Below are 18404 nucleotides of genomic sequence, written 5' to 3'. Positions count from 1 at the left end.
ATGCTTCGCTTGCAATGAGAAGCCATTCCAAATTGCTTTATATATTTTTTAATTTTATTTTTTTATTGGTTTATATGAGAGTTATACCAAAGAACCTCTGTTGATGTTTTCCATTTTCGAAGTTCACTTATCAGTTAACTTCATAATGGTCAATATTTTGTGGGTCGAATTCATGCAACCATAACGTAGCTAGGTGACGTATGAGTTATGGGCAAAATAATCATAACCATCATACGCCACATTGACCCTTGGAAATCAGATAAATTACATCCCTATAGAAGTAATAAATTACTTTGGATTAATCTTGCCAAACTGTTATTTCTCAATTTGCTATTTAATTAAATTTATTGATTGCCTAGTTTCAATTTCTCTCTTATTGCTCAAGGACTAAAAATCTTTCATTACTTTGGATATTGTATTAAAGACAATTAATTTGTTCATATGATCCTTACCTAAGGGTTTATGTAGAGGAAAAAAATCCATTAATGCTACCACCTACTTCAGAAAGAAGATAAACAAAAATCATTTTGTCTTTCAAAAAAGGACTTACCCCTCTCATACTCTAGCCCTGCTTCAATTTAGTTTGCTTTTCTTTTTACAACTTGGTCTAAGCTTTCAAAATGACATACATCAGTCATACAATTGCACAATGGGATTATATTAGAAACAAAAATCCAATAATATTAGAGATTCAACCAACTTCAGGTTCCTATAATTTCTAAACCACTTAGAGAATCCTTGGACTAAAATTCGAAAAAATGCAAAAGTTCACCTATGCACAAAAGAGCTGAGGGGTTGCTCCGCTTGCACGAAAGTGGCGAGTTACTGAATATGGGTTTCTCCGATAAGAAGATATTCCAAATTGAGCAGTTTGTGAAATAACAAAATGCCAAAGAGGTCAGATGAAAATGGACACCTTCGAGTGGACCAGAACTCAAGCGCTGCCGATAATAACAGTGTGTGCTGGAGTAACGACAAATAGTGGATTCACGCTCATATTCATCGACCGTGGGCTCAAACTAAATGCGGAATATGGTCGGATATGTCTTAAATACAGTATTGAAGACCAGGGTAGCCAAACATTTCTGCCTCAGACCATGGAAATTTCAAATTATGGGTGATCACAAATTAAGCTCCATTTCACGAGTTAATGTCCTTTTTGCTCTAGAACTCAGCAAAAGAAGTTTTTCATATACAAATTTTGATTTTTTTTAGGATTTGGATGGAATTTTCAATTTTTTTGTGGTGATCGCAAATTAAGCTCCCTTACGCTCTAGGACTCATTGTTTAGGAGACATTATCAAAAGAAGTTTTGCATATAAAAATTTCGAATTTTAAGTTTAGGAGACAAGAGCAAAAGTTTTTCATAAAAAAATTATTTTTTTAATTTGGCTACTTTTGTTATATTTTTTGATTGTGATCACGAATTAACGTCATTTTTGCTCTAGAACGCTTAGTGTAGGAGATCTGAGCAAAAGACATTTTTCATATAAAAATTTTGATTTTTTTTAGGATTTGGATGGAATTTTCAATTTTTTTGTGGTGATGGCGAATTAAGCTCCCTTACGCTCTAGGACTCATTGTTTAAAAGACATGATGAAAAGAAATTTTTCATATAAAAATTTCGAATTTTAACGTCATTTTCGCTCTAGGACGCTTAGTTTAGATGACATAAGTCTTTTTATAAAAAATTCAATTTTTTTTTTGGATTTGGGTCCATTTTTCCAATGTTTTGGGGTTGATCACGAATTAACTTTCTTTTCCCCATGGCGCTTAGTTTAGGAGATATGAACAAAAGAAGTCTTTCATAAACAAAATTTCGAATTTTTCGGATTTTGTAGGGGTGATCATGAATTAAGCTTCTTTTCGCTCTAGGACGCATAGTTTAGGAGATATGAGCAAAATAAGTTTTTCATATGAAAATTTCTAAGTTTTTCAGAATTTGGGTGGAATTTAGGATTTTCTAGAGATGATCACGAATTAAGCTCCATTTCGCTCTAGGACGCATAGTTTAGGAGATATGAGTAAAAGCTAAATCTCCGGATCTCAATCACGGTTACCGAAGTTGGTAGAATTTTTGACACAATTTCCCATAGAAATAAAATAGAAATAAATTTTTTGCAAAATTTTCTATAGAAATAAAATTTTGACAAAATTTTCTATAGAAATAAAATTTTGACAAAATTTTCTATAGAAATAAAATTTTGACAAAATTTTCTATAGAAATAAAATTTTGACAAATTTTCTATAGAAATAAAATTTTGACAAATTTTCTATAGAAATAAAATTTATTATTGTTGTTTTTTTGATCTCAGCTTAAAGCCATGCATTGACTAAACTACAAGTGTAGCTTAACCAACAGAGGAAAAGTATGCTTGTCAAATTTATTTGGGCAAAGCCCTATAGACTGCAAGATGGTTGGATGTACAGCTGTTTCGGAATTACCACATTCCTCATCAGCATCCTCTACTTGCAGCAAAACTATCAACCAATTATCAGAATAAATTCGGGTAATTCACTCAACCCAAAGTGAACTACACTTGAACCTCCCGAAAAAGGGTTTGATAGTCGGCTACTGCCTAAACATAAAATTTAGACACAAATATCTATAAATTCAATATCTTTAAAAATTTTAATTTTTTAAATTTCGGACATTATTGGTAAAGTTTTCTTCAAATTTTGGTAGATTATTTTTGGCACGAGTGGCAACCGTGATTTCCGTGTGCGGGGTTAAATGATTATGGACTGAAATGGACCACTCTTGGCATGGTTGTTAAATATCATATACTACCACCACGTACCAAATTTCAACCAGATCGGATGAATTTTGATTCTCCAAAAGTCGCCGGAGGTCAAATCTGGCGATCGGTAATTATGGACTGATAGGAACCAATTCCTGCATGGTTGTTGGATACCATATACTACCACCACGTACCATATTTCAACCAGATCGGATGAATTTTGCTTCTCCAAAAGGCGCCGGAGGTCAAATCTGGCGATCGGTTTATATGGGGCCTATATAATTATGGACCGATATCGACCAATTTTTGCATGGGTGTTTGAGGCCATATATTAATATCACGTACCAAATTTCAACCAAATGGGAAGAATTTTTCTCTTCCAAGGTGCTGCGGAGGTCAAATCCGGGGAACGGTTTATATGGGGCCTATATATAATTATGGACCGATATCGACCAATTTTTGCATGGATGTTTGAGGCCATATATTAATATCACGTACCAAATTTCAACTGAATCAGATGAATTTTGGTCTTCCAAGAGGCTCCGGAGGTTAAATCTGGTGATCGGTTTATATGGGGGCTATATATAATTATGGACCGATTTGGACCAATTTTTACATGGTCATTAGAGACCATATACTAACATCATGTACAAAATTTCAGCCTGATCGGATAAAATTTGTTTCTCTTAGTGGCTCTGCAAGCCAAATGGGGGGATCGGTTTATATGGGGGCAATATATAATTATGGACCGATATGGACAAATTTTTGCATGGTCATTAGAGACCATATACTAACATCATGTACCAAATTTCAGCCGGATCGGATGAAATTTGCTTCTCTTAGAGGATCCGCAAGCCAAATCGGGGGATCGGTTTATATGGGGGCTATATATAATTATGGACGGATGTGAACCAATTTTTGCATGGTTGTTAGAGACCATAAACTAACACCATGTACCTCTTAGAGGCCTCGCAAGCCAAATTTGGGCGTCCGTTTATATGGGGGCTATACGTAAAAGTGGACCGATGTGGCCCACTTGCAATACCATTCGACCTACATCAATAACAACTACTTGTGCCAAGTTTCAAGTCGATAGCTTGTTTCGTTCGGAAGTTAGAGTGATTTCAACAGACGGACGGACGGACATGCTCAGATCGACTCAGAATTTCACCACGACCCAGAATATATATACTTTATGGGGTCTTAGATCAATATTTCGATGTGTTACAAACGGAATGACAAAGTCCTATGGTGGAGGGTATAAAAACATATATAATTATAGTGCTTTACTTTGTGACATTACATATCAAGCACCCTCTATATTACAAACATAATATTTTCTTAGCTTAAAAGAAATCAGACTACAAAATGTCACTAAATCCCCTAAAATTTCTTCTCAAGAATGAGAACATATTTTTTCTCTAAAAAGCATAACCAATACCATTGTGCATCATTGTATTTTCGCCTACAGGTGATTATCTTGCATGTTTTTTTGTTTTTGCCATGGCATCTATGTGTATATGTTGAAATACTTCTATTATGCATACCAGAGATTTGAAAACCAGGATATATGCGAGATTTTTTTTTTCTCTCGGCAAGAGAATATTATTTTTTATGATGACTACTCAGCAATAATGGCCACGTTTTGCTATTTGTTGAAGGACCATTGAAGTGTTGGAAGTTTATGTTCATCAGCATAAGTTTTATGACTGACAGACGACAGTTTGGTTATATGCTTAGACAAACATACACGCACACACACACGCAAACATACTCCCACCCACTCACTCATGTATGCTCTCTGTTGCGTTTAAAGGTGAAAAGTTGTTATACTGCCTCTTGGTTTAAGGTCGGTCGTTGATAGCAAGCAACGAATGAATGAATAATGTAGGCTTAGGCATATGAGAGTGCGACGTGTGTGAATTTTTTTTTGGTATTATCGGTGAATGTACATACATACATTCAAACACATACACCTGTATATATATAAAGGTGTATCTAATGATGGCTTACAACTGTTGCTGTTGTTCATCATCATCATCATCTAACCTTTATTTTCCGTTATCATCAATTTAAATTTTCAAAACAAAGAAACTTTTGTGAAAACAAAACACAACAACATTGCTAAAGCGAATTAATTAAATTTGAACTTCACATAAAATGTTGGCAAAAAAAGACCGTGTGAATATCTATCGCACGCGTTGTGTTATTGATGGGAAAATTTGTTCTTGTGTCCGTCCTTCATCGGTAAATGTTTTTATTGTTGCAAATTCCCCCAGGTTAAAATGTAATTAACTTGATTGTTTTATTTCCTTAAATTCTTGGAATTTCAAATTAGCGGAGTCTTTTGGGGAAGGTTTAAATTCAGCCGTCTATTTAATACGCAGGATACCAGGAAGTATCTATGAGACAATAAAATATCGAATTTGCAAAACGCAAAATTATTAACTGTCATTAACTTCTGAACCATTCCATAATTTGCCAAGAAATTTGTTATCCATAGGAAGAGTATGTACAAATTTCGTGTGAAATATCTTTGTCGTTCGGATTACTATAGATTAAGGAAAAAAAGTCGAAAAGTCAAAGACGACTTTTTGTAGTTTTCAAATTCTATGTCAAAAGTCGACTTTTCCACAATCACAAACTTCGACTTTTTCAAAATTTTAAAAAATTCTACTATAGGGTGATACGGTCAAAATTTGGTCAAGGGAAAACGCGTGTAAATCGGTGAAATCGTTTATTTAAAAAATCAAATTAAATTTCTTTTTCAAGTTCAATTAGTATAAAATTCAGGAAAAATATTCAGTTAGGCTTTCGCTTTCCCAAATCCGAATTGCCGGGCCTCACGCTTGACATCTGTCATCAGATTTTGTACAACCACCTTGTCCACCTTCTTCGCCGCAGAAAGCCAGTTTGCCTTGCACTGCTGCTCGTCCTTAGCAGTTTTTTTGGTCTTCTTTAGGTTCCGCTTGACAATAGCCCAGTATTTATCAATTGGGCGGAGCTCTGGCGTGTTGGGAGGGTTCTTGTCCTTGGGAACCACCTGCACGTTGTTGGCGGCGTACCACTCCATGGCGTTTTTACCGTACACAGAAAAAAATTTCACGAAAGTTTTTCCAATTAAAATCTTAATTGAGTTTTTAAAAAATATTCAATTAAAAATTTAATTGATTCAAAAATTTTTTTAATTGAAATAAAAATCAATCACACAAATTAATAGTATCAATTAAATATTTAATTGGATCAATTAATTTTTTAATTGACTGTCAATTAATTTTTTAATTGATACTATCATTTCTGTGATTGAAGACATTTCAATTAACAAATTAATTGGATCAATTAATTTCGTGATTGAATCAGAAAAATTTTTTTTGTGTGTAATGGCAAGATGCCAAATCCGGCCAAAACAGTATGGAACAACCGTGTTTCTTCAGGAAAGGCAGCAGACGTTTATGCAAACACTCTTTCACGTAAATTTCTTGGTTGACAGTCCCGGAAGCTATGAAAATTCTGCTTTTCAAGCCGCAGGTACAGATGGCTTGCCAAACCAGATATTTCTTTGCGAACTTTGACAGTTTTATGTGCTTGAAAATATCTGCTACCTTTCCCCTTCCTTTTGCCGTATAAAACTCCTGTCCCGGAAGCTGCTTGTAGTCGGCTTTGACGTAGGTTTCGTCGTCTATTACCACGCAGTCAAACTTCGTCAGCATCGTCGTGTACAGCCTCCGGAATCGCGCTTTGGCCGTCGTATTTTGTTTATCATCGCGATTTGGAGTCACTACCTTCTTGTAAGTCGATAGTCCGGCTCGTTTTTTGGCTCGATGCACGGTTGTAGACGATACACCCAGCTTATTTGCGGCATCTCGGAGAGAAAGGTTAGGGTTTCGCTTGAAACTACAGGCAACTCTCTTTGTCGTCTCAGCGGCTTCCGGTTTTCGATTTCCCCCCGATCCAGACTTCCTGACTGTCGACAAACGTTCCCCAAACACTTTAATTACATTTGTAACGGTTGATTTAGCAACTTTTAGCGATTTTGCCAACTTTGCGTGCGAGTAGCTCGGATTTTCGCGATGCGCGAGAAAAATTTTGATACGCTGCTCTTCTTGCTTGGACGGCATTTTGACAACTGAAGAGTGAATTCCAAAATCAAAATAGGAGCAACATACTACACACACACACCTTCAAAATGAGGGGTGTTCAGGTTTTTTAAATGCAAAATTGAAAGAAATACGTCAAGTTTATATTGACAAAATTTTGACCGTATCACCCTTTATGCCCTTCAAACGGCCGACGAAGCCATGACACGCTGAACGAAAGTGGCTCTGTGGTATTTTGGCCTCTTCCCGGCGAAGCGCTGTCTTGAGATGATAGAAACTTTCGTATTTTTAGTGCCAATCTTACTCCCCAAAATGTCACAGGCAAAGAAGTCTACAGAATTGAGATTTTGCAGGCCATTTTGCGGTAAAAATCAAGCGACGAACCTCCTTTAAGCCATTCTTGGTTGACGCGTACTGAGTGCGATGATGCTGAGTCCTGTTGGAATGTTCATGATCTGAGCACGAAATGTTTATCTGCCAGGACTTCAATATCGTCTTTAGGATATTTTCTCGATAAAATGAAGCATTTAGTTTGACCCAATGGTCGATCTATACTAGCAGGGAGCGACCATCGTATCATTAAGATAGGCCAAATCATTGCGATCGGCGTCGCTTGAGTTCTGGTGGCAATTTGAAGTTGTAAATTTTCAGGTGACATCTTTGGCACGAAACCCCCTTTTTCTGTTCAAAAACTACTTAATTTGGAATAGCTTCTCATCAGAGAAAACCTTATTTGGTAACTAGCCACTTTAGTGAAAGCGAAGCAACTCCTTGGCCCTTTCCAGTCTAAAGATTTTTTAGTTCATCGTAGAGCTAAGTTCTCAAAATTGCAATAGGTCTCGCAATATGTTCAACTCACGAACTGGCCTTCACTTTTCGGATCATTTCTGTTGTTGTTACCCACTTTTTGAACGTGACACTAAGCAAAGCAACAACATGAGCAAAGGTATGAGAAACAAAAGATTTATTCACATTTAAATGCTGAAAGACTCTAACGATAGCCACTTGTGGTTTTCCTGCCGAATGTAAACCAACCACACTATCTATCTTGTATTCCATCACGTATAACTTTATTTCTGAATGCAATAGATCAAAATGATTTTGTAAGCTTTTAAACAATAAAATGAAGTATCACTGGAACAAATATGTCAGCTGTCAGACGACCGGTTCAGAAATGGTAGCAATCTTAAGTGTAGTTGTAATAATTATCAGCCACACTGTATGTTGGAAAATAAATCGTCATTTTTCAAAACTACTGCTTTTGAAAGCTAACCACTTATCGGACTACCATCCTTATCTGAACTATAATGGAACACATACAAAATATAGTTTTGGAGATTTCTCTCTCTCTCTCTCTTAATTTTTATAGAATAATTTATCTTCAAAATATTTTGAAAAGAACCTGCCAACTATGGACTTCGTAGTTGTGGGCTTTGGTCTTGCGAATTGTCTTTAAGATTCCATAATCGTCTATAATTTTTTGTTTTATAATAAAATCGAAAATGTTCCTTAAATACTATAGCCTAAAAAGTTAATTACTTGTTTGTGTTTAAAACATGCCAGAGCATACAATGATGTATCCTCGGATAATAGTACCCAATGTAACCATAAGACCAAAACATTGAGACTACGGCACTTTAGTGCCTTACTAAATTTATTTATCTTCAACTCACCCACAATGTGATATCTTCTTTATATTTTTGTTGTTGGACATACATCCGTTTTTGCCGAAAATTACAACCAATACATGTTGAGTAGGCCTTCCTCCTTAGGGCACAATTTAATTTGATACATATTTCCTCATCGTTGTTTGTTCTTTGTTTATCCATGACTTTCGAAGCTTTGGTGCAAGTTAGTGGTTAGTGGTTGTAGGCGCGCAATGTGGTTATTGGAAAACTTATGTTATTTAGTAAGCAATTTAGTTTTGCCAAAGGGAAAGAAGGGAGTATACTTACTTTTTGGATTGTTTGTTCTTTTATGCTGCTTAAAAGAAGAAGCTGTATCCGCCGATGGAGTTTTTTATACCCTCCAACATAGGTATACTAACTTTGTCATTCCGTTTGTAACATAGCGAAATTTTAATCTCAGACCCCAAAAGGGTGAGAAGTTAAAGAAGTTTTCTAAAGTTGTTTTACCGAAGAGTTCGGAGTTAGGGTATCTCCCAGGCAATGAAGACAAAGGCGTAGGTCATCTAGTTAATGAGGTAAATTCTAAGAATTACTAACCCTGTGTCCCAGCATTAAGGGTATAGAATCCTTCAGCTGAATCGTAGCTGGGTTTAATTCTGGGGAACGGTCAGAGTATATTTAGACCCAATTTGTGGGTCGATTTTCGGGCATTTCTAAAAAATGTTTAAAGTGGGTATAATATATTAGCCTCAAGGAGATTTCCCTCTTCAAAATGCCGGGGGGGGGGCATTATTTTCTAAAAACTAAATAACATTGTAGGGCATGGTTTTTGAAGATTTTAAAGCTTCACGGTGTAGATCTATTCTGAAAATTTCATGAGCGTGGCTGGTTTTAAGTCTGGTGGTTTAGTTATATTTGACCCAACTTTTTGGGTCGATTTTCGGGCATTTCTAAGAAGAGTTAAAAGGCAAAAGTGGATATCAGCCTCAAGTTAGGAGAATTCCCTCATCAAAACGCCAGAGACGTAGGTCATTCAGTTAATGAGATAAAGGGAGGGGAGCATTAATGTACTTTCTAACAACTAAAACACGTAGCTGAGGCATAGACGAAACGTAAACCCGTTTTCAAAGGCAAACGTGGGTATAGCATATTAGCCTCAAGCTAATATAGAAAATTTTGTCAAAATTTTATTTCTATAGAATTTTATTTCTATAGAAATTTTGTAATTTTTTTCTATAGAAAATTTTGTCAAAATTTTATTTCTATAGAAAATTTCGTCAACATTTTATTTCTATAGAAAATTTTGTCAAAATTTTATTTCTATAGAAAATTTTGTGAAAATTTTATTGACCCGTTTTCAAAGGCAAAAGTAGGTATAGCCTCAAGCTAATATGCTATAATATAATATAAAAAAATTTTGTCAAAATTTTATTTCTATAGAACAATTTTAAATTTTTTTTCTATAGAAAATTTTGTCAAAATTTTATTTCTATAGAAAATTATGTCAACATTTTATTTCTATAGAAAATTTTGTCAAAATTTTATTTCTATAGAAAATTTTGTGAAAATTTTATTGACCCGTTTTCAAAGGCAAAAGTAGGTATAGCCTCAAGCTAATATGCTATAATATAATATAAAAAAATTTTGTCAAAATTTTATTTCTATAGAAAAATTTTAAATTTTTTTTCTATAGAAAATTTTGTCAAAATTTTATTTCTATAGAAAATTATGTCAACATTTTATTTCTATAGAAAATTTTGTCAAAATTTTATTTCTATAGAAAATTTTGTGAAAATTTTATTGCTATAGAAAATTTTGTCAAAATTTTATTTCTATAGAAAATTTTGTCAAAATTTTATTTCTATAGAAAATTTTCTGAAAATATTATTTCTATAGAAAATTTTGTCAAAATATAGAAAATGTTGTCAAAATTTTATTTCTATAGAAAATTTTGTCAAAATTTTATTTTTATTGAAAATTTTGGTAAGATTTTATTTCTATAGAAAATTTTGTCAAAATTTTATTTCTATAGAAAATTTTGTCAAAATTTTATTTCTATAGAAAATTTTGTCAAAATTTTATTTCCATACAAAGTTTTGTCAAAATTGTATTTCTAAAGAAAACTATGTCAAAATTTTATTTCCATACAAAATTTTGTCAAAATTTTATTTCTATAGAAAATTTTGCCAAAATTCTATTGCTATAGAAAATTTTGTCAAAATTCTATAGCAATAGAAAATTTTGTCAAAATACTACTGCTATAGAAAATTTTGTCAAAATTTTATTTCTATAGAAAATTTTGACAAAATTTTATTTCTATAGAAATTTTCTCAAAATTTTATTTCTATATAAAATTTTGTCAAAATTTTATTTCTATAGAAAATTTTGTCAAAATTTTATTTGTATAGAAAATTTTCTGAAAATTTTATTCCTATAGAAAATTTTGTCAACATTCTATCTCTATAGAAAATTTTGTCAAAATTTTATTTCTATAGAAAATTTTATTTCTATAGAAAATTTTGTCAAAATTTTATTTCTATAGAAAATTTTCTGAAAATTTTATTTCTATAGAAAATTTTCTGAAAATTTTATTTCTATAGAAAATTTTGTAAACATCCTATCTCTATAGAAAATTTTGTTAAAATTTTATTTCTATAGAAAATTTTGTCAAAATTTTATCTCTATAGAAAATTTTGTCAAAATTTTATCTCTATAGAAAATTTTGTCAAAATTTTATTTCTATAGAAAATTTTGTTAAAATTTTATTTCTATAGAAAATTATGTCAAAATTTTATTTCTATAGAAAATTTTGTCATAATTTTGTTTCTATAGAAAATTTTACGTTAGGTTAGGTTAGGTGGCAGCCCGATGTATCAGGCTCACTTAGACTATTCAGTCCATTGTGATACCACATTGGTGAACTTCTCTCTTATCACTGAGTGCTGCCCGATTCCATGTTAAGCTCAATGACAAGGGACCTCCTTTTTATAGCCGAGTCCGAACGGCGTTCCACATTGCAGTGGAACCACTTAGAGAAGCTTTGAAACCCTCAGAAATGTCACCAGCATTACTGAGGTGGGATAATCCACAGCTGAAAAACTTTTTGGTGTTCGGTCGAAGCAGGAATCGAACCCACGACCGTGTGTATGCAAGGCGGGCATGCTAACCATTGCACCACGGTGGCTCCCATAGAAAATTTTGTCAACATTTTATTTCTATAGAAAATTTTGTCCAAATTTTATTTCTGTAGAAAATTTTGTCAAAATTTTATTTCTATAGAAGATTTTATCAAAATTTTATTTCTATTGAAAATTTTGTCAAAATTTTATTTCTATAGAAAATTTTCACAAAATTTTATTTCTATAGAAAATTTTCACAAAATTTTATTTCTATAGAAAATTTTCACAAAATTTTATTTCTATAGAAAATTTTGTCAAAATTTTATTTCTATAAGAAATTTTGTCAAAATTTTATTTCTATAGGAAATTTTCTCTAAATTTTATTTCTATAGAAAATTTTGTCAAAAATTTATTTCTATAGAAAATGTTCTCAAAATTTTATTTCTATAAAAAATTTTGTCAAAATTTTATTGCTATAGAAAATTTTGTCAAAATTTTATCTCTATACAAAATTTTCTGAAAATATTATTTCTATCGAAAATTTTCTGAAAATATTATTTTTATCGAAAATTTTGTCAAATTTTTATTTCTATTGAAAATTTTGTCAAAATTTTATTTCTATAGAAAATTTTGTCAAAAATTTATTTCTATAGAAAAATTTGTCAAAATTTTATTTCTATAGAAAATTTTCTCAAAATTTTATTTCTATAGAAAATTTTGTCAAAATTTTATTTTTATCTTAGTTGGACAGGACTAACTTGCAAAATCTACCAAAACATCAAGAATTCTACCAAAAAGTAAAAAATCTACCATTTTTGGTCGAATCCTACCAACTATGCCCACGGCCCTCTGCATGCAAGGCGGCCATGTTAACCATTGCACTACGGTGGCTCCCTAAATGGGGCAAAGTATTTTTTGTTAGAATTCCAACACCGATTTTCGCCTATTTACACTCTACAGTAACCAACATATGTAGCCCCAGCCGTGGAGAGTCCCCAAGAGAAAGTTCCATCATTGCTCGATACCGTAAAAGACACCTGAATTAATGAACGGTAAAAAACACTTGAAAGTAATGAACGAAAAGCGAATGCCAGATTTGATCGAAATCCAAGCCTTATTGGTGGAGCTGAACATATAGCGAAAACGGATGCATCACATATTGAAAATATGAGCTTGGACTAAAGCGATTAAAGTTCCAAAAGGCGCAAAAAGTGCCGATTGTTGTTCCCCGGTCATATTCATCGACCTTGTGGTTAAAATAAATGCCGAATATTATCGGGATGTTGGACTTTTGTATCTGGGTTTTTGGAGAGTAAGGTTGTCACTAAAAATATCGATCATCTCAAGACGACGCTTCGGCGGGAATAGGCCAAAACACCGCAGAGTCACTTTCGTGTGTCTAGGATTTTGATATTTTGAAGAGTAAGGTTGTCACTAAAAAATCGACCATCTCAAGACGACGCTTCGCCGGGAATGGACCAAAAAACCGCGGAGCCACTTTCGCGTGTGTCGGCTATTTCGGTCATTTTGAGAAATCCTTCCAAACGTGAAAACATTTAAATATTGGCAACATAGAGGACCATCTAGCCAAAAATTTTAATTTCGAAGGTTCAATAGAGATTATGGAGGAAATGCTAAAATTGTCGGAGGAAGGTTTAGCCAACCACAACCTCCTTGCTACACCAATATGTTATTCTGTAATCATTCTAGAGCAGACCCTAAAAGTTTTCCTTGCCTTTTCTCATTCCCCTGAAATTTAATCATCGTTTCCCTTCGCTTCTATCTTTTTAGATTACGAGCAGGCTGGAACAGTTCCCAAGTTCATGAACCTCTACGACCCGAAGAACAGGCTGCCATTATTTCGGTCATCCAACGCAATGAAGAAATTGAAACGGCTGAACGTCAGCGTGTGGGACGCTTAGTGGATCGCGTAGAGAAAATTAAATCGAGGGCTGTTGAAAAGGGACCCAATTGCTGTCGCTTGTGTGGTGATGCCTTCGGTATACTGCGAGCCCAACGAATTATCTGTGAAGATTGCAAGAAATCGGTTTGTCCCAAATGCAGTCTGGACATTAGTATACGCTATCATACAGTGGAGAAATCCAAAGAAATCTGGCTATGCCGTATCTGCTCGGAGACCAGAGAAATGTGGAAGAAATCTGGGGCATGGTTTTTCAAAGGTCTTCCGAAATATGAAATACCCAGCTCAACCACATCAACACCCACACGTAATACAGCCTCATCAATGGCCACTGAGGCTCTAATGGCTCAACGTAAGGCACTAAGTTGTCAGACTACCCCAACACGTAATGTACGTGTGAAAAAACTCACCATACGAGTAGCCGATTCCAGTAGCTCCGAAGAAGAGGAGGAAGGCCAGAAAGATGCCATCGATGGGGCCAGCAATGCTATGAATCAATTGGCCATAGGCTCGAAAGGTTCGAACACTATTAGTCCCACAGCCAGCAGCGATATCAGTCCCAGCAAATTACAACGTGAAGATAGTTTTCGTGTGCGCACATTTGGTTCCATACGCAGTTTTATAGATGGCTCTGGAGGAGAAAGAAGACTTTCCAATGCCTTCTTCTTCAACACTCAACGCTCACATTCCAAATCAGAGGGTACTGGACAACCCGACTATGATACCATATCGACAGCTTCCACAGTATTAACATCGGCTTCCAATTCGAATAATCGCAGAGAGAGTAATGTGAATTATAGCTCAAATCATCGACGCAGTTCAGTGTCTTCCTCGTGGTCCATAAGTGATAGTTCTTCAGGGACATCGGCCACGACGGCTTCAATGTCGGGTGGAATGGCAAATCAAGTGAATGCCCATTGCCGGGATCCTTTGCTGGGTTGGCTAGAGGTATCCATTTGTTACAGGGAAAACGATCATGCCTTGGATGCTTGTGTGGTAAGGGCAAGGGATTTGCCACCTATGGATCCGGCTGGTCTAACCGATCCCTATTGTAAGTTGAATATCATAACGGCTGAGGGATCGGCAAAATATCTACGTTGGCAAAAGACGAAATGTGTCCATAAGACCAGAAATCCCGAATTTAATGATACCCTGCAATTTGTCGGCGTGGAACCCGAAGAACTAGGCAATGCTTTGTTATATGTGGCCATATTTGATGAGGATAAATATGGTCATGATTTTTTGGGAGCCGCTAAAATTTGTCTATCAACGGTATGTACACGGAGGAATACTCCAAACCAAAACATTGCTTGATATGGTTACATCTATTGCAGGTTCATAATACCAATTTATACAGGATTTCGGTACCCTTAGGCCCTGAGGATCAATATAGTAATGCGGCCGAAATGTCCCAGGAATGGCCACATGGCAAAATGTTAATTTCATTATGCTACAATACCAAGAAACGAGCATTAACGGTAAATGTCAAGCAATGCATAGAGCTAATACCCATGGACAATAATGGATCCTCTGATCCATTTGTAAAAATGTAAGTTTTATGGAGAATATTTTGACCACAATCATCAATTGATTTTTGTTTTGTCTTCTTCCCTAGCCAAATGAAACCCGATTCCCATCGCAATAAGAAATATAAGACCAGTGTCAAATGGAGAACCCTTAATCCCATTTACAATGAAGAATTCAACTTTGAAGCTGGACCCCATGATCTTAACAAACAATCTTTGGTCTTAACTGTATGGGATAAGGATTTGGGTAAAAGTAATGATTTTCTTGGCAGTTTGGTAATCGGCCATAATAGCAAAGGTGAAAGATTGCAACAGTGGTTGGATTGTATACGTTTGCCTGATCACTATCATGAGAAATGGCATTGCTTGGCTGGAGACAATCCCTTGCATTAGATGGAGTTGGGTGGAGACAAGAAAGAAAATTTAACTAGAATGGAAATTCTCTGAAAGCAACAAGGAATCTTTTGTGGGATTTCATAGCATTTAGGATTTGGACATTCAAAACATATACACCCACAGAAAAATTATTAACATTCGGGCTCAAATCGATACCGAACGTTATTGCCAGTTAGCCAATCCAAATTCAATACCAATTCAATTTTTTTTAATTTCTATAGAATTTTTATTTTCAAAATTTTATTTCAATAGGAAATTTTGTCAAAATTTTATTTCTATAGAATATTTGCGTAAAATTTTATTTCTACCACAAAATTTTGGTAAAAAAATTTGTTTCTATAGAAAATGTTGTCAAAATTTTATTTCTATAGAAAATTTTGTCAAAATTTTATTTCTATAGAAAATTTTGTCAAAATTTTATTTCTATAGAAAATTTTGGCAAAATTTTATTTCTATAGAAAATTTTGTCAAAATTTTATTTCTATGGAAAATTTTACAAAAATTTTATTTCTATTTTATTTTCTATTTTATTTCATATCTATAGAAAATTTTGGCAAAATTTTATTTCTATAGAAAATTTTGTCAACAATTTTATTTTATAAAAAATTTTAAAATATTTTATTTCTATTGAAAATTTTCACAAAATTTTATTTATTTTATTAATTTATTGTCAAAATTTTGTTTCTATAGAAGATTTTATGAAAATTTCATATATAAAAAATTTTGTCAAAATTTTATTTCTATGGAAAATTTTATAAAATTTTTTTTTCTATAGAAAATTTTGTCAAAATTTTATTTCTATAGAAAATTTTGGCAAAATTTTATTTCTATGGAAAATTTTATTTCTATAGAAAATTTTGTCAAAAATTTTATTTCTATAAAAAATTTGAAAATATTTTATTTCTATAGAAAAATTTCACAAAATTTTAATTCCATAGAAAATATTGTCAAAAAATTTATTTCTATAGAAAATTTTGGCAAAATTTTATTTCTATAGAAAATTTTGTCAACAATTTTATTTCTATAGAAAATTTTGTCAAAATTTTATGTCTATAGAAAATTTTATCTCTATAGAAAATGTTGTCAAACTTTTATCTCTATAGAACATATTGTCAAAATTTCATATTTATAGAAAATTTTGGCAAAATTTCATATCTATAGAAAATTTTGTCAAAATTTTATTTCTATAGAAAATTTTGTCAAAATTTTATGTCTTTAGAAAATTTTGTCAAAATTTTTATCTATGGAAAATTTTATAAAAATTTTATTTCTATAGAAAATTTTGTCAAAATTTTGTTTCTATAGAAGATTTTATCAAAATTTCATATCTATAGAAAATTTTGGCAAAATTTCATATCTATAAAAAATTTTGTCAAAATTTTATTTCTATAGAACATTTTGTCAAAATTTTATGTCTATAGAAAATTTTCTCAAAATTTTATTTCTATAGAAAATGTTGTCAAAATTTTATACCTATAGAAAATTTTGTCAAAATTTTATTTCTATAGAACATTTTGTCAAAATCTTATTTCTATAGAAAACTTTGTCAAAATTTTATTTCCATAGAAAATTGTCAAATTTTCAAAATTTCATATCAATAGAACATTTTATCATAATTGTATTTCTATAGAAAACTTTGTCAAAATTTTATTTCTACAGAACATTTTGTCAAAATTGAATTTTTATAAAAAAAATTGTCTGAATTTTATTTCTATAGAAAATTTTCTCAAAATTTTATTTTTATAGAAAATGTTGTCAAAAATTTATTTCTATAGAAAATTTGCTCAACATTTTATTTTTATAGAAAATGTTGTCAAAAATTTATTTCTATAGAAAATTTGTCAAAATTTTATTTCTATAGAAAATTTTTGTGAAAATTTTATTTCTATAGAAAATTATGTAAACTTTTATTTCTATAGAAAATTATGTCAAATTTTATTTGTATAGAAAATTTTATCAAAATTTTATTTGTATAGAAAATTTTGTCAAAATTTTATCTCTATAGAAAATTTTGTCAAAATTTTATCTCTATAGAAAATTTCGTCAAAATTTTATCTCTATAGAAAATTTTTTCAAAATTATATTTCTATAGAAAAATTTCTCAAAATTATATTTCTATAGAAAAATTTCTCAAAATTATATTTCTATAGAAAATTTTCTCAAAATTTTATTTCTATAGAAAATTTTCTCAAATTTTTATTTCTATAGAAAATTTCCTCAAAGTTTTATAAAGAAAATTTTGTAAAAATGTTCTAAATCTGTACTTCTATAAAATTCGTTAGTGTTATCCTTAGTATTTATTGAATCCTAAAAGAGAGAATTTCCTATCTATTTATTTACTTCTAAGATATAGAGATATAAACTAAAAAAGCCAATTTTACTAAAGAATTAGCAATTTTGATCAGCAAGAAGGAGTATGTTTTCCATTTTTTTTACTTACATACATTCTTACATATACTATATACATGCATACATATTTAATATTTATTCATATATTTCTTGATACAACTTTTTAAGTGTCCTTAAAAGGCTTTAGTTAAAAAAAAAGAATAAGAAGAAGGCAAAAATCAGAACTAATCATATTGAACTATTTGAAAAATATAAAAAAAAACTTCCAAAGATACTAATAAAATTAAGATAATTTACAAAAACCACAACTGTAGCTTGGCGTTATTTTTGTCTTACCCTGGGATTTTAGCAAAACACTATTATATAATTTAGATTTTGCTCTTTGAAGCAAAAAAGGAAAGGAACTAAACTATGGAAAATGAAAGCAAGAACTAGATATAAGATCTGACAAAAAAAACAGTAGAGAGGACACTCGTGAGACTTAAAAGCTTAGATAAACTCGAAACAATGTATGCAGGCATACGGAACTTCTTGCCTAGCAGTGTAGAAAGACGGACTATATAGCGGCCGGTAAAATTACAGTATAATGGAATAAAAAGTAAAAACAATACATAAAAATATGCACCA

General features: G+C 32.2%; 1 protein-coding gene across 1 annotated transcript in view; it reads left to right on the top strand.

Moving 5' to 3' along the window:
- The window catches only part of Rph (Rabphilin), a 44805-nt gene extending 29080 nt beyond the window's left edge, over positions 1–15725 (top strand). Inside the window, exons 2-4 of the mRNA XM_075302142.1 lie at positions 13377–14778; positions 14841–15055; positions 15122–15725. Coding sequence (XP_075158257.1) covers positions 13377–14778; positions 14841–15055; positions 15122–15425 — 1921 coding nt within the window. The 3' untranslated portion in view covers positions 15426–15725. The remainder of the gene's footprint in view (positions 1–13376; positions 14779–14840; positions 15056–15121) is intronic.
- Positions 15726–18404: the final 2679 nt, after the last annotated feature.

This window comes from Haematobia irritans, chromosome 3 (genome assembly GCF_050003625.1).
Source record: "Haematobia irritans isolate KBUSLIRL chromosome 3, ASM5000362v1, whole genome shotgun sequence".
NCBI lineage: Eukaryota > Metazoa > Arthropoda > Insecta > Diptera > Muscidae > Haematobia > Haematobia irritans.
Note: the sequence above shows the minus strand (reverse complement) of the source record. Positions and strands in the feature narration are given on the sequence as shown.